The 27,901-nt window shown below is 50.7% G+C and overlaps 1 protein-coding gene and 1 long non-coding RNA gene across 4 annotated transcripts in view; both read right to left on the reverse strand.

Annotated features, from left to right (window-relative positions):
- Window positions 1–11,215: 11,215 nt before the first annotated feature.
- SH3BP4 (SH3 domain binding protein 4) overlaps window positions 11,216–27,901 on the reverse strand; it is a 101,518-nt gene continuing 84,832 nt past the window's right edge. For all 3 annotated transcript variants that reach the window (XM_050752931.1, XM_050752930.1, XM_050752932.1), the window contains 3 exons: window positions 24,187–26,546; window positions 14,086–14,274; window positions 11,216–13,247 (listed from right to left, as the gene is read on the reverse strand). In XM_050752931.1, coding sequence (XP_050608888.1) covers window positions 13,023–13,247; window positions 14,086–14,274; window positions 24,187–26,546 — 2,774 coding nt within the window. In that variant the 3' untranslated portion in view covers window positions 11,216–13,022. The remainder of the gene's footprint in view (window positions 13,248–14,085; window positions 14,275–24,186; window positions 26,547–27,901) is intronic.
- On the reverse strand, window positions 22,301–23,863 carry LOC126933212 (uncharacterized). Its single transcript, XR_007718460.1, has 2 exons — window positions 23,767–23,863; window positions 22,301–23,444 (listed from the first exon to the last, which is right to left on the reverse strand). It is a non-coding gene; the product is annotated as an uncharacterized LOC126933212 (long non-coding RNA).

Here is a 27,901-nt window from a genome sequence, read left to right on the forward strand (position 1 = left end):
GCCTACTACGCAGGTACCAGTGTGCAAGAGGGACCTGAGCGAAGTCCTGTCTGAAGACTGGCATCAGCCAGATGTGAGGACTGTGGATCTGCCCACGTGGTACCTTCCACAGAGACAGGGAACCTCTGTCCATCCAAACAGCCATGGCCCTTAGTTCCTGAACATATAGCCCCGGGTCAGCCCCAAGCCTCAGCCTGGCCAGGGGCACATGCTGTCCTGTTTCAGAGTTTCCAGCAAGGGGATAAGAATCACTCTCTCAGGCCAGGCGAGGTGGCCTATGCCTGTAAAGCCAGCACTTTGGGAGGCTGAGATGGGCGGATCACCTGAGGTTGGAGGTTCAAGACCAGCCTGATCAACATGGAGAAACTCCGTATCTACTAAAAATAAAAAAAAAGCAACTGGGTGTGGTGGTGCATGCCTGTAACCTCAGCTACTTGGGAGGCTGAGGCAGGAGAATTGCTGGAAGCTGGGAGGTGGAGGTTGTGGTAAGCGGAGATCATGCCATCATACGCCAGCCTGGGAAACAAGAGCAAAACTCCGTCTCAAAAAAAAAAAAAAAAAAAAAAAATCACTCTGTTGGATGCACAGACAGCCTGAGACAGACACTAGGTAGAGAGAGGGGGTCCGTTGCTAAGCCCTGGCTGGCTTCTTTATCCCTCTCAGCGGGGGCAACCCAACAGATCCCAGTCACATGATCTGCATCAAGAAGGCTCCCTGAACACCACTGCCTGGATTTTAATTACACTTCAGCGGGAGGTGCTGCAAGTCGGACAATGATTGGAAGCCAGGAGATGCAGAAGGAAGAGGCTGGAGCTGTGGCTGCTGAAATATTTAGAAATCACAAACAGAATCCCCGCTCCTCCCCTCCTCTCCAGACATGGCAGTCATTTGTTTCTTTTCTGTCTAGAATTTTACCAAAAAATCAAAAATGGAGCTTGTCCTCACATGTTAGGACATGGAAGAATCCGAGGGAAAGCTTGCTAAAATGTAGATTCCTGGGCCTCCACAGGCATCAGATTCAGGAGGCCTGGGAAGGCCTTGGAAGCTGTATTTTTACCAGGCTTTCTCCTGCTGAGTTTTCTTCAGGAGCTCCATGGGCTACACTTAAAGACACAGATGAGTGGCCACAGCAACTATGTTTTCAGAATGGTATTAAATAGTGGAATTCTTTCATTTTCTCCAGATTACTAGGCTGGTACCTAGTTGGCCTCCTCCCAGAGCTGTGAATGAAAGAATATACATGGAAACCCAAGGTAATTATATTCCAACCAGAGCTCTGTTGTGATCTGGTTGATTTGCAAAATACCCAAATAAGAAAATTTTATAAAAATTTCAATAATGTGGCTGGGTGCCATGGCGCATGCTTGTAATCCCAGCACTTTGGGGGTTTGAAGTGGGAGGATGGTTTGAGGCCAGTAGTTCGAGACCAGCCTAGGCATCGTGGCAAGACCTCATCTCCATTAAAAGTTAAAAAAGAAAAAATGTAGCCGGGCATGGTGGTGGCACACAGCTGTGGTCCCAGCTACTTGGGATCACTTGAGCCCAGGAGGTTGAGGCTGCAGTGACCTGTGATGGTGCCACTGCACTCCAGCATGGGCAACAAGAAAGAGATTCTGACAAAAACAAAAAAAACAAAAAAACAACAATAATGTGAGGAAACCATATATTTTTTTAAATTGTATTTATTCATTTATTTATTTTAGAGATGGGGGTGTCGTTATGTTGCTCAGGCTGGCCTCGAACTCCTGGCTTCAAGCAATGCTCCCATCTCAGCCTCCCAAAGTGTTGGGATTACAGGCGTGATCCACTGCGCCCGACCTAGAAAACATATTTTTAAGACATTTTGAAAGTAGTGATACTAATAATGACACTAAGAAACTGCTTTGTTTGAAGTGAAGTGTGAGTAACCATACAAAGCTCTTTCATTGCAGGAGAGAAAGCTGCCTGACTACACCAAAGGACTTTAATAATATTTGAAGTAGAATTTTGGAATATTGTTATATGCACATCACAAACAGAAAATGGAGTTGTTTTTGCTTGGATATGAATTTCTGAATGTGAAAAAAAAATCCTTGTTTTGATATTCTTGTGCGTGGCATAGTGACATCAGCCTTTGGTATATCTGTGTATGTTTTGGACAAACTTAATATTTGAAAAATGATAGCCACCTCCCAGGACCTGAGAAAAATCCATAAATCTCCAGGGTCTGTGTGAATTATTGTTAAGTAGGTCAAGTGCCCTGAGTCCCTCAAAACATACACACATCCCCTTTCCTGTCTTTAATTTCTCAGCTCATCTATCATGTGGAAAATGTGATAATGAGGAACATATAAAGGTGTTGTACAAAGTGCCTGGAAGAACTGGAATCTGATTTTCTAAAGAGATGTTTAATGCATAATTATATCCTTATGAATTCACTGGCTGTGCAAAGAATCCACCCCATCCAGCACTCCCGTAAACAGGCACAGAGTTGCATTTGTACCTGTCAGCGTTGCAGGTTGTTATGCTGATCTGTCAGTGTGAATTTTGCTGTAAATTCCTCATTCTATGTATGTTGGTTCTAACCAGGCTCAGAATAAAAAAAATGTAAGTGACTCTGTTTTCTGGATCTTTTCTTTCCTAGACAAAAAGGATGGCTTTGAGCCTCCTGGAGTTGCCAGGCAACCTCCCTACACCCCTCTACCTGTCTTGGGCTGGCTCAGGTGTCCGGGGACTGTTCAGAAAGAACTTTCAACAATCAGAAAGCTCACCTGAGGCTACAGATGCCCACCAAGTGTACCCATACTTGCTATTCTCGCCTAAGTGGGATCATCTACACCCTGGGTGTGAACTGATTTTACACTTCAAGTGCAGAAAAATATGTGGGTGTGTGAAAAATACAGCAAGCACTTGTTATTCCAAAGTGTGAGCTTCAGCTGAGTTAAACATACGTAACATTATAGCGGGAAGACCAGCAAACTAGAAACGAGTAGAGATGAAACTTTCTAGAACAAAGTCTGGATTCCCCCACAAAACATGTATTTGTTTGATTAAGAAAGGAGTCAGCCGGGGACGGTGGCTCACGCCTGTAATCCCAGCACCTTGGGAGGTCAAGGTAGGCAGATCACAAGGTCAGGAGTTCGAGACCAGCCTGGCCAACCTAGTGAAACCCCGTCTCTACTAAAAATACAAAACATTAGCCGGGCGTGGTGGCGGGCACCTGTAATCCCAACTACTCCGGACGCTGAGTCAGGAGAATCGCTTGAACCTGGGATGCAGAAGTTGCAGTGAGCCGAGATTGTGCCACTGCACTCCAGCCCGGGCAACAGTGCGAGACTCCGTCTCAATAAAAAAAAGAAATGAGTATCACAAGGTACTCACAAAGCTATTCAGGCACTGGGACGTGGCCTCCATGCCCCTGAGGGAATTTCTCTGAAGATTTCATTCATCCAAGAATGTATTGAGTGTGAGTTTGAATTTATTGAGTGTGAGTCCAGTGCTGTGACATCCTCTTTGTCCATTTCACAGTCTGTGGGGTACACCAGGCAAAGACTCAGCCGTGATACAGAGAGATTCAGGTTCTATTTGTGGTGAGGTCAGAGAGCTATGGGAAAACGAATGAAGGACCTTTCACAGAGGGAACATCCCAGAGGACTCTCCTAGGAGCGCGATTTGTAGAGCTGAATCCTGAAGGAGTAAACAGAGTAGGAAGTCAAGGTGCTAATTGGAAGGCAACAGAAATTGCCAAGGGTTGATTCTTCACCAAAGGGGCTTAGTAAAGGAGACTGGGCAATTCACAACAGGGTTGGGAGAGCTGAGCCCCACACTCCGCGCTAAGCTTCCAGGAACCCCGTCCAGAACTGACCTGGCGATAAACGTGTGGCTGCAGCGGGCGTGCCTGGCACTAGGACAAACTGCCATGGCCGTATGTCCCCCACGGACTCTCAGCCAGGTCAGGAGCTCACCCTGGCGACCACGGCTGCCCTGACACTCCCGCCAGCTCCCTTCCCTCCTTCTGCATGAATCAGAGCCTCAGAGTTCAAGCTCCACGTGGTGGATTCTGGTCATATGCTTAGATTTAGCTGCTAGGGAAGCTGTGAGTTTGTGTTTTAAGGGTCCTAAATACAGCAAGAGAGTTTCCAAGATGCTGAGCACCCGGAAGGTAGGACAAAGGCCACCCTCCCAGTGAGGGCAGAAACAGCCGCAGGAGCAGACAGCGTGGAAATGCTGCAGGCAGGCATCCCGTCTCTGCCTCCCTGTGTTCAACAAGAGAAGTCTGGAACGATGTGTGTTATTGGCCAGCCTTTCACCTTGCCAAGCAAGGCATCAAAACACCAAAACACCTCCTGCCTCTACAATCCCCTGTCACCTTCAGTCACCAGGATATAGGACATTTTAACGCCAGAAAGAAGTGAGGGGCTTAACTTCAGGATCAGAGACAGTTCCTTGATTTGCATCAATGTGACTTCATGAAAATCCTCTGTGCACCATCTTTTCTTCTCTCATTTTTCGTGTACCTGTGAAAGCTTCATCAGGACCCACAGTGACCTCCAAGCTGGCATTTGGGAGCCTCCATTCATCAGCTTAAACCTGGGGACTGCTGATGGCAGAGGCTAAGCAGGAGAGGGGTATGAATCCTTTTTTATCTTGAGACAGAGTCTCGTTCTGTTGCCCAGGCTGGAGTGCAGTGGCACAATCTTGACTCCCTGCAGCCTCTGCCTCCTGGGTTCAAGTGATCCTCCCACTTCAGCCTCCCTAGTAGCTGGTGTTACAGGAGTGCGCTACCACACCCATCTAATTTTTTGTGCTTTTAGTAGAGATGAGGTTTCACCATGTTGGCCAGGTTGGTCTTGAACTCCTGACCTAAGTGATCCACCCACCTCGGCCTCCCAAAGTGCTGGGATTATAGGTATGAGCCACTGCGCCCGGCCTGAATCCAATTTTTAATTTATTTTGTATTTTATTTTATTTTAAGATGTAGTCTTTCTCTTGTCACCCAGGCTGGAGTGCAGTGGCGTGATCTCTGCTCACTGCAACCTCCACCTCTCGAGTTCAAATGATTCTCCTACCTCAGCCTCCCAAGTAGCTGAGATTATAGGCACACACCACCACATCCGGCTAATTTTATATTTTTAGTAGAAACAGGGTTTCACCATGTTAGTTAGGCCAGTCTCAAACTCCCGACCTCATGTGACCCACCCACCCTGGCCTCCCAAAGTGCTGGGATTACAGGTGTGAGTCATCGTGCCTGGCCTGAATCCATTTTAGAAGGACCCTTCTGGGGGCCATGGAGGATGAGCTGATGGGACAAGGCTGGAATTGCGGTTACAGCGAGAGGTGACAGTGCCCGGAAGTACAGGAGTCGCCGTGGAGAGGGAAGGAAGAGATGGAAGGCGGTTGAATCAGATGCCTAATGACCAACTCAATGGGTGGATACATGAGGGGCTGCTGACCAGGTTTCTACGTATTTCCACCTTTTCTTCTCACCGGCCGTCTCTCAAAGGCCTTTACCCTCTGGTCCACGATCTTCCAGCTACGCCTTAGATCCTCCCATTCAGAGCTGAGTCCTAGATCTGCTTTCCCTCCTGCTCCCCCATCTATGTCTTACTCAGCTTCTCCCCCAACCACAGCTTCTCCCTCCACCCCTCCTCTCCTCCAGTCCAGCAAAGCTGCTCACCGCAGCCTGGGCCACATCCTCCCAGGACACCAGTCCCTCTTGGCCCAGCCTGCTCCTGTCCAGCTAAACGGCAGACGAGTTGACCCTCCCTCCTCCGTTTCTGTCTGCCTTCTGCCTTCCCCATTCCTGGGCCTCTTCAGGCCGAGCCTGGCACTGCCTGACGGTCCCATGGCCTCCGCCTCCCTGTCTGCCAATCCAGGCTGCTCACCACTGGCCTGTCTTCCCACCTCTCTTAGCCCATTTGTGCTGCTCTAACGAATGCCCAGCGCTGGGTGGTGTCAAGACAGCAGAAATGTATTTCTTAGTTTGGTGGCTGGGAGGCAAGGATCACAGCTTGGGCAGGTTTGTGGGCTGGTGAGGGCTGCTCTCTGCTTCCAAGATCGAACCTTGCTACCATCAAAAGGGAGGAATGCTGTGTCCTCACGGGCAGGGCAGAGGGGCAAGTGTGCCAAGCGCTACTTGAAACCGTTTTTAATTTTTAATTTTTTTTCAGGCGGCGTTTCATTCTGGTTGCCTAGGCTGGAGTGCAATGGTGCGATCTCAGCTCACTGCAACCTCCGCCTCCCAGGTTCAAGCAATTCTCCTGCCTCAGCCTCCCAAGTAGCTGGGATTACAAGCATGCGCCACCACGCCCAGCTAATTTTTTGTATTTTTAGTAGAGACGGGGTTTCACCGTGTTGGTCAGGCTGGTCTTGAACTCCCGACCTCAGGTGATCCACCCGCCTCGGCCTCCCAAAATGTTGGGATTGCAGGTGTGAGCCACCACGCTCGGCCAAAACCTCTTTTTTTTAAGGGCTGTAAAGTCAGCAGCCTCCTGATCTAATCACTCTTTAAAGACCCACCTCTTCATCCCATCGCACCGGCCATTACATTTCAACACCTGATGTTTTGAGACACATCCAAACCATAGCTCGTCCCACTCTAATACCCCCTTGCCCTTTTTAAAGCAACTTACTCTCCAGCTTCTCTGAGCTGCTCACTCTTCCCCAGACTTCACCTCACAGGGGAGGCCTTCCAGGCTACCCTGCTCCAGCCTCGCCCTGGCCAGTGCATCACTGATTTGTCTTCCTATCACCTCTCTCTCCTCAAGCATATGAATCTAGTTCATTGCTGTTTCCCCACTAGCATGTGGGCTCCATGGGGACAGGGACCCCATCCCAGGGCCTAGAAGAATGCCTGGCAAACAGAAAATCAGTGTCTATCAATTAATAAACACCTCTCCCTGTCCTTTCTCTATCTTCTCAGGACCCCACCCTGCCTTTGGAGTCTCTTCTCATAGCCTTGGAATACTCAGCCTCGGTAGCATCCAAAGCTCCATCACGCAGCAGGTGCTCTCCTCTTCCTCAAGCACTTTCTCCGCTTGCTGCTATCTCCCTTGAGTTTCAGGTGTTTGCTCCTGGGTCTTTTTTTTTTTTTTTTTTCTGAGACAGGGTCTTGCTCTGTCACTCAGGCTGGCGTACAGTGGCACAATCTCGACTCATGGTGGCAGCCTCTACCTCCATGCTCCATGGTTGAAGCGATTCTCATGTCTCAGCCTCCCTAGTAGCTGGGACTCTAGGCACTCGCCACCACACCCGGCTAGTTTTTGTATTTTTAGTAGAGACGGGGTTTCACCATGTTGGCCAGGGTGGTCTCGAACTCCTGATCTCAAGTGGTCTGCCTGCCTCAGCCTCCCAAAGTGCTGGGATTACAGGCATGAACCAGTGCTCCTGGCCTGCTCCTGTGTGTTGATCTTCCTTATTGGATGCAAACTCCTAGAGGCCCAAGAACCATCTCTTTTCTCCCTTGCTGTCCCTTGGACCCTCTGCGTGCCCAGGACTGACATGGGCCGGCCTGTCTCTGACAAGCAGCGAGTGGCCCTCTGCCAACGCCAAGCTGCCTGCAGCTCACTAAGACGTATGCCGCACCCTCCCAAAATGAAAATTACGTTGAAAGTTGTAATATATATATATGACATAAGCACAAAGATTTTTTTTAAAGCCAATTGAAATGGAAAATTAAGAAAGATGACTTTAGATATTTAAAAAGTCACAGGCGCAACCAATTAATTTCTTCACATTTTCCTTCTCCCTCATTAAGCAAAAAATTCTATCAGAGAAGCAAAGCTTTAGAAATACAATTCTTGCTAGCCTGGAGCAGAAAATACTAATACAAGCACTTAAAAAATGTGTATAGCAAATCTGGGTGACTTCAGTTTCCTTAGGACGAGCTCTTTTTTCTTGAATAAGGGGAAAACATTATGTCTTTATTTTCATTAACCTGCAACTGGACGTTGGTGCTTCCTTCAAGAATGCACCTAGGCAAGGAACCTCTCTAGTATTAGGAGTTCCTGTGATGTGCCAAACACAGAAATCTCTGATATTTTTATTTCCGTCAATGCTTTTGCAGGTAGCGAAATGCTCATCACTATTTTGAGTTTCCGGGGGATGTAAGATGAACTACTAGATTGTGTTATTTAATGCATAAAGAAGTACATATATTACACCACAGTTTCTAAAAATTGTTGGTAATTGTACGTAAACATAATTGCTTTCACCTGTGAGCCCAGGGTTTTTATGTGCATTTCCATAATACTGAGGAGTTTATTGCCTTTATCAAACTGCCAGAGGGGTTGATCTATAGCACAGAAGAGCTAAGTTGTTCATTTCAATCTATTTTACATAAAGCCAAATTTTATTGCAGTATAAATCATGGACCAAACTGACCACGTTTCCCTCATGCCAGAAAATGATTCATTAAGGAATATAATGGTTCTTGGTATACACTTCATGGAGCTATATCCCTGCAAGGTTCATCTTTGACTTCTTAAAATCCAAGCCGGTTTTGATGCATTCATTGGTGGACAACTTTCACTTGTTTCTTACATTGGTTGTAAACACAACATGAAGCCATTTTATTCACTCCAATAGCCAAAGCCATCTTATTTGGAGATGCATTTCTATTGCAGAGATAGGAACAATTCCTCCAAGAAACCAATATTGATTGTGTTAGGCTCTTGGGATTCAGAGATGAGCCAAGACAAGATTCCTGTCCTCAAGGAACTCAGTGTGTGACTCTGCCAGGTAGGGAAGGAAAGGTGCCACAGCCTGGGCACAGCTTAGACCAACGCAGGGAGGTTTATAAAAAGATGGTCAAGGGAGTGCTGGAGGAAGTCCGTGTGTGCAAGGACAGAGCAAAGGGGATGAGCCCAGAGTTGACCACACAGCAGGATGCAGGAAGGGCTCCTGTGAAAGGAGTCCTTTGTCTATGGATAGGGGAGGACAGAATTGGAAGGGAGGACCAGGGGGAGGGTGTTGGAGTAGCTTGACCAAAAAAAGAGGATGAGCATCAAGAAAAAAAAGTCTTAATTCTGGTCATGGCAGTAGGAATGGTTGTGAAACCTGAGCTGCTGGAATCTGGACCACGGCTGGGGAAGGGCCCCAGGACCGAGTCTGAGCTTGGGCACTACTGTGGGGTGATGGATACTCAGAGGGGCTGGGTCCTGGAGGATTACAGAATAACTAACTTGACACATGCCCCAAGTGACTTGACATAAAGATGGCCAGGTGCAGATCAAGGCAAGAATTAATCAGGGACAAAATTGTCCTTTCCTCAAGAAGTCAGAGCCTAACTCTTTTCTAACTAAATCTTTTCTCCTGAATGAGGTCCTGAAGAAGACCTACAAGTACCATAATGTTAATTATCATTCTCAACAATGTCAATGTCCAAATCAATATCAATAACAAGCTGGAGGTTTAACTGAACTGCTTGAGCTGGCCTAGGAGTATTAGGGAGAAAAGTCATTTATATTCAGACTGGTACTGACCAATTGTGAACATGTGTAGGCCAAGAAAAAATTGTGTGAAAGGGGGATCTTGTTGCCTGAAATAATGAGGCGTGGTAGGGATGTTTCCCAGTTAAGAACAAGCTGCATTCCCCGCCAGCTTGTAGATTACAGTGATCATCTGGGCATAATATACCTGAGATAAGGTAAAGCAACACCAGCCACTCTAACAAGTAACTCTCACCTTCTCAGTGGCCAATCACAGTTTTTTCTCTCTAGATACCATGTGACAGATACTCTGCTGAACAGAGCTTACGGGGGGTCCCTAAGGGACTGGGGTCCTTCTGTCTGCCCCTGCCTCACCTTTAGGAACTTGGAGTTCCTTGTGATCAGTTGGAAGAATGGAGGATTTCTGGAAGGTTCCTGCGAGCCAGACTCAACAGCAGGTGGCCCATAGCATTTTGGTTCCCATCCTCCAGCTGGACTGCACCTGACTGCAAGGGAAATGGGGAAAGACAGCCCAGTCGCTGGCTCAGGAAGAGGATGGGTCTTGGGGGAACACAGCAGTCCATCAGAAGAGCTTTCTCCCTTTAAAGAATTGCCTTCCTCCACCCTGGCTTTATGTTGGGCGGAGGGCACCAAGATAGATTAAACCTGATTCGTGCACCGTTCTTCCCAAGCAGGCTACGCCCAAAGGGCCAGGCATGGAGCAGGGTGGTGGGTGAATTGTGCCTCTCAAAAAGACGTGTCCAAGTTCTAAATCCCACTGTGAATGTGACCCTACTTAAAGACAGGGTCATCCTAGGTGTGATCAAGTTAAGATGAGGTCTTGATGGATTAGGGTGGGCTCTAAATCCTATGACTGGTGCCCTTAGAGACAGATTTAGTCACAGACACGGAGAACAAGCGGCCATGTGATAGCTTGATTTCAGACATCTGGCCTCCAAAACTGTGACAGAACACATTTCTGTTGTCCTAAGCCATGCACGGCACTTTGTTACAGCAGCCCTGAGTCAAGGTCCCTGCCTCTCTTATTGGCTATGTAAATTACGGGACCACATTGAGCCCTGTCCTCAACTGCAAAATGGGTGTGAGGACCCAGCTGGCAGGTGCTGCAGGGTGGAATCAACACAGGTACAAGGGGTGGAAAGCGTTCAGCTAACAGAGGGCTTGTGCTCACTCCCCAAGTTCCAGCCATGTGGAGGGTTCAGCCTCTCCTTGCCCCATGTACTGTGTTATCGACGTTGCTGACACACTGGTCCCCAGGTCTGGCCTGTTGGTGGTCTGACTCCCACTCAGCCTTCAAGCCTTGCATCAAAGTCATGTTCCATAAGCCCCATTCCTCCCCCTACCTCCAGGTGGAGTTGGTCTCCATTAGGAGTCCCCCATAACACGGTCTTCCTAAAGCAGGGTGTGCCCTTGTTTGCTGCAATCAGCACTTCAAGGCTGACACCTGACACACAGAAATGACTCCATCCTAAACTTTCTATTGCGGGATTGGGGTTGCCAATTCACAGGACCCAGAAAAAAGCAAGGCATCGATGTGCTTTCCTTTGGGTGCCTGACGTAACACCAATTCCCATTTGGTTAGTGATGACTGACTCTTGTTTCAAGAGCAAATTAAATGAATAGCAAGAAAATAGACACCTGCCACACCAGCTGTCATGCTGTCATCTAGGGGTGACGATTTTGGGGAGGCAGCCATTGGTCTATGTATAAATACTTACATTAGGTTTTATTTTTGTTTTATTTAAAGTTTGGTTGGGTACAGAAAACACACACACACTTAACAGGTGAAAATATCCAAATAAAATTTACTGCAACTTTTGTAGAATTTTATTTGTGCTACAAGACACGTTGCATAGGAAACTATTTAAAGCCCCTGAGGAAAAAATATCCATGGTTTAAGGTGCAACTGGTTTTGTTTCTTCTTTGGGGAAAAGGTGATAGATGATCTCTGGGAGAAATTATGGGGTGGAGTTGAGAAGCACAATCGAAGGTTACATGGTGGGATGATTGGCGAATTGTGTGTCCTGGTTCTTGCAGCATAAAATAGCTAGTGTTTGTTCTTATTTTCAGTCCATCGGTCTTCAGTATCTGAATAAGTAGCTATACAACGTTTCAGGCCAGTAAGGGAGTATACATTGATTACACTAAGGAAGTAACATGTTTCAGGAAAGCAGTTTTAGAGAATGAGATTTGGGATCCCAAATGGCCCCTGACAACTGCAGGCACACAGCTGTGTCCTGGCGCGTTGCTGGGGATCACCTCACTCTACTGATTTGCCAGGTATCAGTCCTTCCTCCTGCTCCCTTCCAAGACGTGACATCTATGAGGCATTGTGAGATTCACACAGCACGTCTGCACCCTAAAGTTATTAATGCGACACTGTGCCAAGTTCCTGATTTTATGGGAGACACATTTTCATTTTTACAAAATGCTCATCTTGCTCAGATGATCTTTACATTGTACAAAAAACCGTTTCATCCAAACTATTACTTCCTTCGAGGAGACGTAGGTACACCAGGAAGGAAGAGGGGTTAAGCCTTAGATGAAATGAAATGCGGAGTTCGGCAAATGGTAGCTGGCACCTGTGCACATCAGCATAAGGCGTTGCTTGTGAGGCCAACCACAGCATTTGCAAGAAGCACGAGAGTCGGTGGCCACCAAGGCTCTGATTCGCTCGTGAAGTTTTCTTCCTGTCCACAGAAGAGGCAGCAAACTCTATGGGAAGCACTGCTTTGACCCCAAGGAAAAAACAGTACAATGGCCTCGTAGCAGTGGGACCACCTCACTCTCAAATGGCATTGTTCTTGTCAGTGACTAAACGCAACTGGCATGGCTGCTTTCTAATCTATTGGTGGAAACAGCTCAGGGCACCTAAATGCTAACGCGGGACTTCACTCTGCCCACCAAAGCTCACCAAAGATTTACATGTTCTGTGGATGGTCATTCACTACGCGTGAGGCAAAGCTCAGAAGACAATCCAATCCAAGGAGGGAGCAGGACCTCGGGCCTTCTCAGAAAGAATAAGCTGTACCCGTTTATTGAAAAGCCACTTTTTCCCACGTGATTCACGTTCTTATGTGTAGGGAGTGAAAGAGGTCCAGCAACCGAACGAGTGTCTTTCTGGGCTGAGTGCTGAAATGCAAAGTGTGGCCGGGAATCAGAAATGCCCCCAGTGACCTTTAAATACCTATATACATCTCTAACATAATTTAAAAAGGTCTATAACAACATAAAAACCTCAACAGCCTGTGCCCCGATTAAGTTTTCTTTTAAACCTTTATGGTCCATAAAAAAATTAGACACCACCTTTCTCATAGATCCCTTCCCCCCATTCTTTAGAAAAGTGATTTTAAATTTCAATTTACACTTAACAAATAGAAAGCTATGTGATTGGCAACGAGCTGCAACAGGCAGTCCCTTCAGGCCTCTCCCTCGATGGAGGAGGGTGGCACAGGATGGGTGTAGGCCTAGCTGGCGGGCCCTAAATCTGTCTGAGCAGCTGTCCCTTCCTCCCTCTTCAGCTCCGTGGTGACAGCGGCACTCAGGGCAGAAGAGGGCTTGCACTCCAGAGCAGCAGGAGGGGAGGGGACCCACTCAAATCACGAAGTCGTCCTGGTCCACGGGGCTGAAGGCGGCTGCTCTCAGAATGTCCAGGGAGTTCACCAAGATCAGAGTCCCCGTGAGGTGCTTCCAGCGCTTGGTGATGGGGTTTTTCATCTTGTCCAGGCCCAGGTGCAGCTCCTGGATGACATCCCGGTAGCTGTCCCCGATCTGATGGCTCCAGGTGAGTAAGAAGTCATACGCAGGCTTCCACATGGCCTGGGAGGTGGAGTCGTAAAAAACAAAAGGAGGGACAAAAGAAGAAAGATTAGGAGACAGAACGAGATTTGTTCCTATTCCTTGGTGCAGCTTCTGTAGTCACTATTTGAGACACTCTTTCGCGAGTGAACGAGTCCACAGAAAAAAACAGGGGAACCATCTCGGGGCCGGGGTCCACACACTCCAGAGGGAAAAAAGCAGGGCTTTGTGCAAGAGTAGGTGCACAACAAATGAATCATCAGAAAGGATTTCTCTTTCCTTACAATCCTTATGGCACTTTCTCTCTGTGCCATTCATTTGGAAATTCATCCCATTCATAAAACACAGCCTTGCGCTTGGGACTTCCTGCTTCCTGGATCTTGCAAGCCTGAACCGCCTTCCAGGAAGCTTACTAGGGTGCCCTCCGCAAACAAGCAAGCATACAAAGGACCTCTGAGCAACAGCCCGGCCACACCGGCTTTGGCCCAAGTTATGTAACGTACCAGGTATCACTCCAGCCCAGAACAGCTCACAAAGGCCTCTGTGTATGCGTTACTGCATTATTCAATCCTACTGATGGTAATTTAAGATCGAAATGAGCAAGGGACAGGCAGTTCTGTTTGTCTTTCCCATGTCGTGTGGGAAGGACATCCTAAAGCCAGGGCTCATGGCAACCAATCCAGAGGACGGTTCCCGCTCAGTGAGGCGCACCCAGTGCTGGGCACATGCGTGCACATTTCCACCCATCTCACCCTCATGGAAATGCCACGAGGCAGACCTTTTTACAGCTGCACTGCATGGGTCCAAAGAGCCAAGGGACAGAGGGGCTCAGTGAGCTCGAAGCTCAGCCGCGGCTCACCTCGCTGTCCACAACCCCGTTCCTGTCCCGGTGAGGAGACTCGTAGGCGTCCATCTGCTGCTTGGAGACCTTGGCCAGCTTCTCGGCCAGCTCCCGCCAGCGCTGGGCCACCTCTACGGCCGTGGTCAGGAGCACGAAGTCCTGGATGAGTCTGACCACCAGGCCCTGGCAGTCCATCTTCAGTAGGGCCTGCAGAGGAAGAGGCACAGCGTGAGACAGTGTAGGGAGCAGGGCAGGCTTGCTCCCCGCAGAATTCCAGCAGATGGCGCAGGAATGGCCATGGGCTCTCTATTCTCCATGTTCCCTGGCCTACCAAATGTCCCCTGAAATCGATCACTGCCAGGGCTCACGGGAGAGAAAAGATGATGTGCAGAGCGTGCTGGGTTCACCAGTGTCTCCCTCCAAAGCCCACATCCACCCAGAACCTCAGAACGTGACCTTACTTGAAAATGGGGTCTTTGCAGAGAGAATTAAGATGAGGTTCTTCTGGATTAGGGGAAGTCACCAACGACTGGCGTCTTCATAAGAAGAGAAAGCAGACACAGAGGCAGAGGGAAGAAGGCCATGTGAAGATGGAGGCAGAAGCTGGACAGACGCAGCCACAAGCCAAGGAACAGAAGGAGGGTTGAGCCAGCAGGGCCTAGGAGAGGCAGGCCTGCAACACCTTCTCCCCCACCGCTTCCAGACGGGGCCACCCTGGGAGCCCTGACTGAGACCTGTGGCCTCCTGAACAGTCAGAGGACAAGTATCTGTTGTTTGAAGCCCCTTGGTTTGTGGTCATTTGTCTTGGTAGCCCCGGGAAGCTAACAGACAGGGTGAATATGGATTATAGTTGTCACCATTCCCACTCTCTGGGGATGCCAGAGAGGAACGAATGCATTTCACCAAACAGACACCATAGCCTGAGGCTGAAAGGGACGGAGGGCGAGCTGGACCTGCTGAGCGTGCAGTGCTGACCTTGGCCAGTTAGAGAGCACTGCGGGCAGAAGAGACGAAGGCTGGTGGATTCAGACACAGACCACCCAGGGAGGAGAAGGCAGAGAACAGAAGAGGCCTGGGGCAGAGACAGAGGGTGTACCACCAAGAACCACAGTGATCAGGAGATCCACGGACCTCCCCCAGGACTGTGCAACATGAGGAAACAGTTTCCACAACTGGTGGGACTGCTCCCATGCCAAAGCTGCAAGAACTTTGTACTGTGCCTTTAGGACAGGGATTACTAACCACAGAGGAAGTCAGAGGGGAGTTAATAGGACAGACAGCCCTGCTGGGACAGTGAAGTCCCAGCTGAGGCTGGAACCACCACATGCTGCCTTGGGACTCAATTCCCACCTAAAAACGGGGGCTGGATGGGACAGGCACTGAACATATGGCTCAATAGCCTAATATACGTGGCGGACCCCAGGCTGGGGTCAAACTCACATTTCTGGTTTAAAGAAACAAATCAAATTGGCTAGCACAAGCCAGCAGGCCTGCTAGTCCTGCACACCGTGCCAAGTCACATGACTGCCACTGGGTGTCATGCGAGCGGCTCTGGCGCCATCCTAATTATAAATGAGGCCACACATGGTTAGCGTGCGGCTCTGAGCCAGTCAGGATGATGTCACCAGGAAGGCAGGAGAGCCACACGCTGGGTCTGATTCTCGTCTGAGTCTCCTCTGCCATAGAAGGCACAGCTCACCGCCACCCTTCAAGCTTTCTCTCATCCAACAACGGGAAAGGCTTGGCTTCCAGGGCAAAGCGGCCCGAGGCAGCCCAGAGACGGTTTCTGAGGCTCCCGTGGGCTCTTGGACAGGCGAGTTGCTAAGAAGAGAGGAAAGTCACCAGGCCTGGCGTTCTTTCTCCCTACGCTCTGCTTCAGCACCTGAGGTTGTCATTTTAGGACTCCAAAGTGTGCTAAAAAACAAACAACCCCCCACCCCCGCCAACCACACCGCTGGTTGCCAGCGCTGTTTGGCCAACTATTTTGTGCGGGCAGCTGGGTCGTCTTGCTAGCGCTCATGCAGTCGGCTGGGCTGCTTGCTTCAAAGCGAGCCCAGTTGTTTTAGACTGAGTATTCTGAGGTACATTGTAAGTTTACTTGGGGGTAGTCTAACAATACAAAAAGGTGACCTTTTTGGTGACGTGTGGCATGCATCAGCCAGAGCAGGTGACTCACGGTCCTTCTAGGTGGCCCCCAGCATCTCAATCTGTGCAATTTAAAAAGAACCATGAGCACCGGGCACAGTGGCTCACGCCTGTAATCCCAGCACTTTGGGAGGCTGAGGCGGGCGGATCACGAGGTCAGGAGATCGAGACCATCCTGGCAAACACAGTGAAACCCCATCTCTACTAAAAAATACAAAAAAACTAGCCGGGCGAGGTGGCAGGCACCTGTAGTCCCAGCTACTCAGGAGGCTGAGGCAGGAGAATGGTGTAAACCCGGGAGGCGGAGCTTGCAGTGAGCCGAAATCAGGCCACTGTACTCCAGCCTGGGCGACAGAGTGAGACTCCGTCTCAAAAAAAAAAAAAAGACCCATGAGCACCAGGTGCGGTGGCTCATACCTGTAATCCCAGCACTTTGGGAGGCCGAGGCGGGTGGATCACGAGGTCAGGAGATCGAGACCATCCTGGCTAACGCGGTGAAACCCCATCTCTACTAAAAATACAAAAAATTAGCCGGCTGTGGTGGCAGGCACCTGTAGTCCCAGCTACTCGAGAAGCTGAGGCAGGAGAATGGTGTGAACCCGGGAGGCAGAGCTTGCAGTGAGCTGAGATAGCACCACTGCACTCCAGGCTGGGCCACAGAACAACTCCGTCTCAAAAAAAAAAAAAAAAAAAAGAACCATGAGCGACAGATCATTCTGATGCCTCCCTAGATATGAGAGGCTGAGGCTGACATCTGGCTACCAACGAGGTTGGCCAGAAGCGGGGGGGGGGGGGGGAGGTTTGAGGACCTGGTGGCCGTTTCTGTTTTTGTAGAAGCTACTAGAAACTCAGGGCTTGCTGCAAGCCAGACACTGGGCTCCTCCACTCCCCAGAGCCACCCCACAAAGCAGAGCCTGAGTTCAACCCACTTTACAGAAGAAGCTGAGAGAGGCGAAGTGGGTTTCACACCTAGAAATGCCACAGCCAGAGCTGCCTCTGGGCGCCCATCCCCAGCTCCTCCCTGCTGTGTAGGCTGCAAGGCGTCTGTTCTACAGATAAGCACAAGAAGCCCGCAGTTGTCCCGGGTCCCACAGCTGGAAGTGACAGGCGTGGGGGCAAACGCAAACTTCTTGGCACTCGGCCAGCGTCGTTCCCGATGCCGTGAGCCCCACAGGGCATTGGGAATTGAACCAAATGTAATACTGGCCTGGATTATGCTTCACATCAACTCTTTATATATTTCAGAAGAAGGTCTGTTTCAATTTGAATTTGGATGTATTCAAAATAAATTGTTTCAAAAAATGAAATGTTGCTAGATTTGTTTCAGCAGATAAAAGCATACAGGTGTGTATTCACGTGTCGGGAGGGTGTGTACTAAGCTGGTAGGCTGTCAGATCCTAATTTTCTTGCTGTGGTGGGAGCCTCGTCTGCGGTCCCGGGAAGGTGCGCTGGACCACCACAGGGTTTGATACGAAGTCACTCAATGTCCCCACTCAGGTCTTTCGTGGCTACTCAGCACACATCAAGCCCATCTGGCTGTGTGCACAGCTGCCTGGCTCCAAAGCAGCCTCATTTTCTAGGTAACAGAACACGTCAAAGTCACCTGCTTCTGACTCGAGTCATTCCTGGCGCGAGTGATCAGAACTGCTCTCTCCCCAGGGGAACTGAGCACAGGTCCCCAATGTCCTGGGAAACACAGGTGTTCTCTGGCCCCTGGGAAGAAGGGCGCCTGGACTCCATCCAAGGGCAGCCAGGGTCCCATTTTCCACGGATCCTGGATGAATGGAGAGGTCGGCACTTCCAACGCCAAGAATGAAGGCATCTTTCCCTCACTCACTTTGGCTCCACTTACACAACTTTTACTGAGTCCAGCCCTGGTTTAGTTTGTTACAAACCACCCGTACCATCGACAAGGCATAATTGATGCATATTTTCAAAGGGCAAATTTTGGGTGCCCACCAATTGTTGGCAATAGAAAAATCTCACAGCAGGAGGCTCTAGCTCTATGAGCCTGATCCCTGCAGCTTCCTCTTTGTATGGGCACACAGGTACCCCAGGAAGCACTCAGCGGACTGATGCCCTATCCTGATTTCAGTTGGAATTTTGTTAAAGTGAGTACACTGTGAGTTCAGTCAGGGTTACTGAACTTTATAAAGGGACAGACAGTAATTTTGGCTTTGTGGGACACAGGAAGCCTGAAAGCCACAGACAAAGCATATGGGAATGGGCGTGGCTGAGTTCCAACAAAATGCCATTGACAGGAATAGGAGACCTGAGGGCTAGAGTTCGGCAACTTGTTTCAAGAGACATTCTTGGCCAGGCAGGGTGGCTGACCCCTATAATACCAGCATTTTGGGAGGCTGAGGGGGGAGGATTGCTTGAGTTCAATGAGTTCTACATCAGCCTGGGCAACACAGTGAAACCTTGTCTCTACTACAGACAAAAAAAAAAAAAAAAAATTAGCTGGGTGTGGTGGCACGTGCCTGTGGTCCCAGCTACTTGGGAGGCTGAGGTGGGAGGACGGGGGAGCCCAGGAGTTCGAGGCTGCAGTGAGCTGTGATCACACCACTGCACTCACACCTAGGGAACAGAGCAAGACTTTGTCTCAAAAAAGGGGCGGCGGGGGGGAATATTCTTATAAAGTACAAAGAAATACAATTCAGGCTTTTTTGCTGCATGTTTATTCCACCCTGCTTCCTTCCCAACATGTCCCAAAACTGGAAGGGAAGCCTTCTGTACACAGCACCTGGACAATGGGCCCCAGCCTCCTTCCCTTTCCCACGTTAACAGCCACAGACCCTGGCTCTGGGGCTGCCTGGGAGGAACCCCCCAGGACCCCATCCAATGCACACTGTCCATCAACTCTTCCTCTTCTGGAGGTTAAAGTGCGTCTTCTCCCAATTCACAGAGAGTCCCTCCACACCATTCTTTCCCACCCCAATGCGCCCCACGCACTTGCTAGCTTCCTTATTTCTGTTAGTCTTCAAGTCTCTTTGGGTTTATTCCAGCCCCTACTCCACTCCTAAAACCACCACCCTCCCTTGCTTTGCATCCCACAGCAACTCCTCTTTCTTTCTCTTAGAAACTTCTCCACAGAGCCCGACATGCCTATTTCCCTACCTCCCACAACTTGAGCAAAAAGTCCCCGCTACAGCCATCACCGATGGCTCCAGGTCACCACACCCTATGGCTTCGTTCTTATGGTGGATCCAGGACCAGTTGTGACAGCTCACTCTGGCCCCTTAGGAAGTTCTCCTTGGGCCTGAGACCACCGTAGGCTGCTTCTGCCCCCATGGCTGATGGCCACTGCCCATGGCCATCTCCAGCCAACTCCCCTTCCTTCCCCACCATAACAGAGACCAAGTGCCGAGTGCTGACAGTATCCCGAGAATTGGGAATGGTCTCTTGCACCAAAAGGGCGCTGCTGAATGCAAAGTTTTCTGATTCTCAAAAAGCTGGGTTCCCTTTCAAAGGCCTCCACCACTGCCAGACGCTGCTCCTCCTCTTTGCCTGACAGGAATCCACCAACCACACAGTGTTTCTGGCCAGTCTACAGAGGATGCACTGTGAGGGTTTCATGTCCCCTGCTTCCCCTCTGATGTCTCAGGGGGCTGAAAGAAAACCCTACCCTCGAATCATGCCATTGCCACCATTTTTTTGAACATGGGACCACGAAAGAGCATAAGGCTTAAATGTGAATGTGCACGCTTCTCCTTTCATAAATATTTATGACTCCCCCTACAGCTTATTGAATATGTATATTTGGCCACCAATATCCATAAATTCTTGTTGCCTTTGCTCCTCCCTTGAAGTGTCTGTTTTTGGCTTCTGGCAGGAGGCTCTCCTTCCCAACCTGTCAGAATAGCCACCCGCAGGCTGCAACCCTTTATGAGGAATGAGGCTCTCCTTTCCAAATGCACAAACCTTGTCATTCTTCAGCTGACACCATCACAGACAGAGGCTCTAGTGGGAGAGAGGTGGCCAGGACAGAGGGGTACTCTGAGTGCAGCCACAGCCATGCTGCTGGGAAGGGGCAGGCAGAGGCACTGGGATGCCTCACGCACGGGCTCTATCAAAAACAGGCGCAAAAATAATGGAAAGAGGAAATGGAACCACAGAACAGAAGCATGGTACGGCCACATGAGAATGCCTCCAGCTTGAATTCTTAGCCCAGCCCAAGGCCTGCCTTCATTCATTCATCACTCATTCATTCATTCATCACTCATTCATTCATGCATCATTCATTCATCACTCATCCATTCATTCATCACTTATCCATCGAGTGCCTCAGTGATTCTTATGTGCCGGGGCCCTTCCTCTCATGCGACCTATGTTCAGTTAGAGTAATAATGAGAAACAAGTGCACAAGAACATAAACTTGTTTCTTTTCTTTTCTTCCTTTATTTTCAAGACAGGGTTTCACTCTGTTGTCCAGGCTGGAGTAGAGTGCTGCGATCACAGCAGCCTTGAACTCCTGGGCTCAAGCGATCCTCCCACCTCAGCCTCCTGAGTAGCTGGGACTATAGGTGTGCACCACTACATCCAGTTGATTAAAAAAAAAAAAAAATGGAGAGATGAAGCCTCACTATGTTCCTCAGGCTGGTCTTGAATTCCTGGGCTCAAGCGATTCTCCTGCCTCAGCCTCCCAAAGTGCTGGTATTACAGGTGTGAACCTCCATGCCTGGCCAAAACAAATTGCTTCTGACTCAAGAAACACCACAGAGACAGAGGATGATGGGGTGCACGGGGCTGCAGGGAAGGACATCCTGGAGAGATGGTATTTGAGCCGGCAGCTGAGGGAGATGAGGAGGTCTGGGAAAGGGAGCTTCAGGAAGAGGAACAGCATAGCATCTGCAGGGGCTAGAAGCCGGGCGAGCTGGGTGTGTTCAGGGCAGGGATGCACGGAGCATGGTGGCCTCCAGGGGTGGGATGGGTAGGGCAAGATCTTACAGGACTTTGTGGGGCAGGCGCAGGGGCTGACCCCATTCTAATGGCAGTGGAGAGAGGAACAACCCAGGTCTCATTTGATTCCTTTTTCCTTCCCATCTCCCTGCATACTGACCGTCTCAAACTCTCACACTTTCCCCATCATTTAAACACGGTTTCCAACCCAAGGCATCAGAACAAGGACACAGAAAGCCATGATAAAAATAAGAGGCAGGGGGTGGCCGGGCTGTGACTCTCTGGGAGGGGCAGGTAAAGCAGTGGCAGAGGCCGCAGAAATCGTGACAGCCCTGTGATGACAAGCGGAATAGAACAGCCAGTTTTCAGGGTCTCCTAATAAATGCCCTGGGAGAAATCCATCTGTGGTTTCTAGAAGTTTGGTCAAGATGATGACTGACACAGGTGTCGGGGGGGAGGGGGGGGCGGGTGGAGACACTGCAAAACCAGTTTTACTTTATCACCACAAAATCTAACCTTGCCTCAGGGAGCCGACCTGGCCAAGGGCAAGTTTCACTTCCTCCTCTCTGGGTAGAGGAAGGACTCGGGCATGGAGGACACACCCGTCCCTGGAGCGGACGGGGAGGCCCACCGATAAATCCCCTCCCAGAGACGCCAAGCAATTTGATTGAAAGAGTTTGATCATTTACGTCTTTTGGAAAAAGACAACAAAGCAGGAAATGAGTGTAAAAGCCACCTCCTTGGAAGTTATTTTCCGCCGCTGGTGTAGTAGTCCTGGTTGTGTCATTTTTCCACCTCTGGTGCAACGTCGAGGTGAGTGTCCTGGGCTCACCAACGCTGTCAGGTTCCATGACGGAATGCAGGGCCATGGCTGTGGTCTCGGGGCCGCCCGCACAAAGCCTCTCACAGGATGGAAGCGCTTTGTGTGCCACTGTGCTGGGTGCACCCGTGAGGAGACCAGGCCACGGCCAGGCACCAGGTTCTGGAAAGTTATTTTACTGGAGAGCCGGGAGGTGTGCTCTGAATCACACACGGGTGATGGGTGATGGCTGATGGGAGGGACACAGGCCATCCCCTCCCTGCAGGTGACCCCATGTGGGCCCCAGAGGCTCCCCTGCTGCGTTTGTTCGCCTCCTCCCCACCCAAGTGCAGTGCCTTCCTGGTTGCCAAGGTGGCCCCTCTGACAGCCGCTTCCAGTTCTATCTCCCTCCCCTAGCCAATCTCGTGGCTCCATGCTTCTGGTACTGCACACAACTGCACGACACCCAGAGAGGGTCTCTCGCCCCACTCCTGCCCCACTCCTGCTGGGCTGCGTCCCTTCTGTCTCCTGGCTCAACACGGGCAGCTGAGCCAGGTATGTGCCATGTGCGCCCCTTGCCTGCACACCTGTGTCTACAGGACACTCTGGGCTCTCCCAGACACACAGGGCTCAATCCAGGGGAGCCGGGGAGGTGGCAGAAAGGCCAGGGCACCAAGAACCACACCTCTCAGAAGCTAGGACGCAAGAAAGGCTGCGGGTTCAGAGGAACGAGGAAAGGCGGCACATGGCAAGGTCACAGGGTTTTCCCACAGGAATGAACACCAGCGATGCGCCCCTCTCCAGAGGATGGGGGTGGACTCTGTTCTATCACAGGGGGAAGTCCACAGGGACTCTCCACCACAAACACCCCTGATGCCAGAACACAGGTGTCGCTAAGCCTAGCCAAGGTAACCGCCAGGACCCGGCTCTGCTGACGGCGGGGCTGCCTGCGGGGAGCGGTGCTGACAAAGCATTGAGCAAATGCTCCCCAGTTGGCTTGTGGGCTGGGGCGTAACCCACAGTCTGATGCTTACTTCCCCCTTTTATTTCTTTGGATTCCAGCTCACAGTTGTGCCGGCAAAACAAATGCTGTCCTCGCCCCACAACTCAAACCAACACAGAGGGGGAAGTGGAAACAACACAGAGATGTTGCAGCTTCAAGGAAGCAAAGGCAAGAAAAACTCACATTACAATGAACTCAGGCTTTGGGGCAGTGGTTCTTGAGACTCTGGAGTCACAGACCCTGTTGGGAATCTAACGAACCACAGATCTGCTCCCAAGAGATCTAAACTGAAGTGGCGAGAGCACAGGCCTCCTTCTGCCCCCACCCCCAGCGGGTCCACTTGGGGACCCTCGAGGAGCTCACAGACTCGGTGGGAAAAGTGACTGGAATGCTCTTCTTTGCAGGGTTCTCGGGTAGTCTGGGGCCTCCCAGGATCCCCGGTACACCCGTATCTCCAGATGCACACTTCAAGCCCCACATGTATATCCCAGGCAGCGGGACATCAGCCACAGACACCGTCCTGGTGACCTACAACACCACGGCCCACGCCCAGGCATATTGGGAAGGTGAAAGGCTATGCTGAGCCGCACCTATCTCAGGCAGCGGGACATCAGCCTCAGACACTGTCGGGGTGACTTACGACACCATAGCCCACGCCCAAGCATATTGGGAAGGCGAAAGGCTATGCTGAGCTGCACTTATCTCAGGCAGCGGGACATCAGCTTCAGACACTGTTGTGGTGACTTACACCACGGCCCCACGCCCAGGCATCTTGGGAAGGCGAAAGGCTATGCTGAGCCGCACCTATCTCAGGCAGTGGGACATCAGCCACAGACACTGTCGTGGTGACTTACACCACGGCCCACGCCCAGGCATATTGGGAAGGCGGAAGGCTATGCTGAGCCGCACCTATCTCAGGCAGCGGGACATCAGCCACAGACACTGCCCTGGTGACTTACACCACGGCCCCACGCCCAGGCATCTTGGGAAGGCGAAAGGCTATGCTGAGCCAGCCACACCTATCTCAAGCAGCGGGACATCAGCCACAGACACTGTTGTGGTGACTTACGACACCGCAGCCCATGCCCATGTGCACTGGGAAGGCGGAAGGGCTTTGCTGAGCCGCACCTATCCCAGGCAGCGGGACATCAGCTTCAGACACTGTCCTGGTGACTTACGACATTGTAGCCCATGCCCATGTGCACTGGGAAGGCGGAAAGGCTTTGCTGAGCCGCACCCCTAACCTCCCAGGCACCTGCTGAGCACTCACCATCACAAGCTCCTTCTGGAAGGACTTCCGGTCTTTGCTCTCCGTGTTGTTACAGTCCTCCTTCAGCTTTTCCAGGACGGACGCCACCCGTTCGGGCTCACTATCCAGCTCTGCCCGGCAGAAAAAGGTGAGCGGCAGGTTCACGTAGCCCAGGGCGTCGGCGAAGGAGCGCCAGCTGCTGATGTTCTCCATGAGCAGGGTCCTCACGGAAGCATAGATGTAGGTGAGGAACTTGCAGGGCCGCAGGATCTGCTCCAGCAGCACCGAGGTGCTCAGCTCGGGGCCCGAGCACAGGCTGGGCCGGGCCCTGCCGACCACCAGCACGTTCTTGGCGTGCACGAGGCCCACCCTGCCCTGGTAGTAGCCGATGTACCACTCCTTGGTCCACAGCTGGCCCCGGAGCCTGACCCGCTCCTCGCTGAGCAGGGCGATCCCGTCGCCCTTCTTGTACTCCAGCAGGTAGTGGTTCTTGTTCTGCCGCACCACCGTCTTGAGCAACTTACCAAACTTGAGGCTGGACACCGGGCGGTCCTGGAAAGTCGGGTACTTTGTAGTGGTGGCAAACGGGGACAGGATGATTTTCCCGACTTCGTTCTTCTTGAGAAACCTCCTTTGCCCGGAAGGCTTGATGGCACTTTTAGGGGGTGGCTGAGGAGTCTGGACGCAAAACTGGGTGAGGATGGCCTCCTGGTCGTCCTTCACCTGAACCCGCAGCGTGAAGTCAGAGAGCTCGTTGGGGTTCTGGGAGGTGATGGGGAAGATCAGGCGGCTCACCTTGCCCAGCTTCAGCTGGAATCCTCGCACCACTTTGGCCTGCTCGCTGGCTTTGACCTCGTAATTCGTCATATTGGAAAACATACAGACCTTGAGATCCTGGGGCCTGGATAAAACGAACTGGTGCTTGCCCCATAGCTGCAGGGCCACCGGGGCAGGGTTGGGTGCCTGGCGTGTGACCTCGCTGACCAGGAGTGTCTTTGGGGCACAGTCATGCCCAAAAATGGTCACTACCGTCTTGAAGGATGGGTGGATGTGTTTGGGGCCGTAGAGACCCACCGTGACTTTTTTATGGATGAAATCCCACACGGTGGAAGGGTAGAGGATGCTTGGGCCGTGGGCAACGATAGCCACGTACATACAGGGCTCCAGGTTGTGCAGCTGTGCCTGGACCGTGTCCCCACAGCTGCAGTTAAGCGGGACGGAGACATACGGCCCTTCCTTTGAGTCGCTCCTCAGGCACTGGAGGCCCACTGTGCTTTTGCTAAAAAGGTCATTTTTTATCTCTGCTGACACTTTCATCTCCAAGATGATAGAGGTTTTCACTTCCAGGTTGCTCAGCTTGACCTCCAGCACGGGGCTGATGCTGCAGGACCTGTCACTGTTGAGCTCCAGCGGGGGGTCCAGCAGGGCTTTCATGGAGATCTGCTGGGTCTCCCCAGGGGCGACGTGGCCCTCGGGCACGTGGATACTGATGCTGGTGTCGGGAAGCTGCACAGCACCCCCGGAGCTATCCAGCTTGCACACGATGTTTGTCTCCACGGCTTGGGTCTGGCCCCAACCAGGGCTTTGGCCAAGCAAGTCCAGGTCATGGCAAGACCGGGCCAGCTTCCGGTGGTTTAGCCAGGCAGTTCGGAAATCCTCCCGGCTCTGAAATTGCTCGGGGGCAGGTGATTTCAAGCCGGTGAAGAAACTCGACGATGTGGGAGCGTCGGACTTGGCTTGGAGGACGGAGAGTTCCGAGAGACTGTAGGAGCGCTTGCTCCTGAAGAAGGGGTTGTCCCGCCTGACCGGCGGCTCTGCGTGGAGCCCGTTTGTGACTGGAAGCTCGTCGAAGATGTTGCCAGTGCTATTCGTGGTGGCTGAGCTGGATTCAGTGAAGGAGGATGTGCCTGTGTCAAAAAGGAGCAAATCCACAGTACTTTTCGGATTCAGCTCATCCAGGCTGGGCGTGACGGGCACGTTCCCATTCAGAAACGGGTTGGTCTGGACCCCGTTCCAGAAAGGGTTATTACTGTACGTTCTGCCTGGTACTTTTTTGTCATCCGTCCATCCCCCGAGCAGATCCAGCTCCTTGGCTACCTCATCTGGGCTGTCTGGAAGATTGTCAATCATACCGCTGTCACTCAGTGTTGAGTTCCGGTAGTTCAAGGGCTGCACGTAGGAGGAGGGGATGTAGCCCATTTCGGTGGTGTTGTGTGCGTACCACCACTCACCGCCAGATGTGTCCAAGACGTAGAGATGGTCGCCCTTGGAGAACTTCAGTGTGGTGAAGTTGGTGGGGCAATAGTCCTTGATCGCAATCACTTCCTTCGCATTTCCAAAAGGTGTGGGGTTGTCTACTAGCAAGGCACTGGGAGAAGGCACTGTGCAAAACACAAAGAAAACAGACAGTGAGGGCAAGGCCGGTGGTGCATCCAGAGTGCTTCCCAAAGGAGGGAGGAGGGTGGTAAACCAGACAGGTGGACAATAACCCAGGCAAGTCACCAACAGAAACAAACCAAAATGAAATTCGGTACGTCATTTACCTGGCCAATGAACTGGTTACTGAGAGCACCATTGCTACTTGGTCACTTTCGAAATCGACAGCCTATGCCCGGCAGAAAGACCACAGAGGATCCTCTCCATCACTCACAGAAAAGCAAATCAGTGCAATGGAATATTTAACATGCCCTATGCCCTAAACATCTCATTTTGGGCAACTTTAACTTCTTAAAAGAACTGCTACTAGATACAAAGAGAAACTGAATGTGATTTACTTAGAAAACACGGTGACATGATGAGTTAGGTGACCACGGCATGTGACCAGGGACTGGAAATGAACAGTCTCCCAAAACTCCCACAATGACATGTCTGAGCCGATTCCAAGCCCTGCTTCTGGATGGAAAGATTCCCTCAACCTGCTTCTTAAATTTCCAAACTCAACCTGTTCCTCATCCAACTGTTTCCTCAGATAAAGTATGAATTCTGAAGTCAGTTCCTTCCAACCTCTTTTATTCTTATTTTATGTATTTATTTATTTATGAGACAGTGTCTCGCTCCGCCACCCAGGCTGGAGTGTAGTGGCATGATCTCAGCTTACTGCAACCTCAGCCGCTTAGGTTCAAGCGATTCTCCTGCCTCAGCCTCCAAAGTAGCCAAGATTACAGGTGTGTGCCACCACGTCTGGCTAATTTTTGTATTTTTAGTAGAAATGGGGTTTCACCATGTTGACCAGGCTGGTCTCGAACTCCTGACCTCAAATGATCCTCCCGCCTCAGCCTCCCAAAATGCTGGGATTACAGGCATGAGCCACTGCGCCTAGCCCAACCTCTTTTAAATTATCATTCAAAATCACAACATGAAAATAGACTGTCCACATACCTTGAAAATGAGAGATTATGCCTAGTCATAGCTCATACTATCATTGAAGAAGTGTTGAAGCAGTCTGAAAAATTCCAACCCTTTAAAAATCAAGGGTTGGAATCAAGTTAATTTACGGTTCCTGCCATTAAACTCTGTATGTTACCAATGTAGACAGCAATTGAAACAGCAAAAATAAGTCAGTTAAACAAGTGGTGTGTTTTGAAAAATAATGGATATGATTAAATAACCAAGTGTTTTCTCTCCTTCTCATACATGAGAAGGTATATTCAGAAGATGAAGAACATTCTTTCTGAAGAAAATAAGCATATATACTTCTCCCCGGGACTCCCCTCCCCCACCTCCTACACTGCCTCAC

Source organism: Macaca thibetana, chromosome 12 (assembly GCF_024542745.1).
Source record: "Macaca thibetana thibetana isolate TM-01 chromosome 12, ASM2454274v1, whole genome shotgun sequence".
NCBI classification, from domain to species: Eukaryota; Metazoa; Chordata; class Mammalia; order Primates; family Cercopithecidae; genus Macaca; species Macaca thibetana.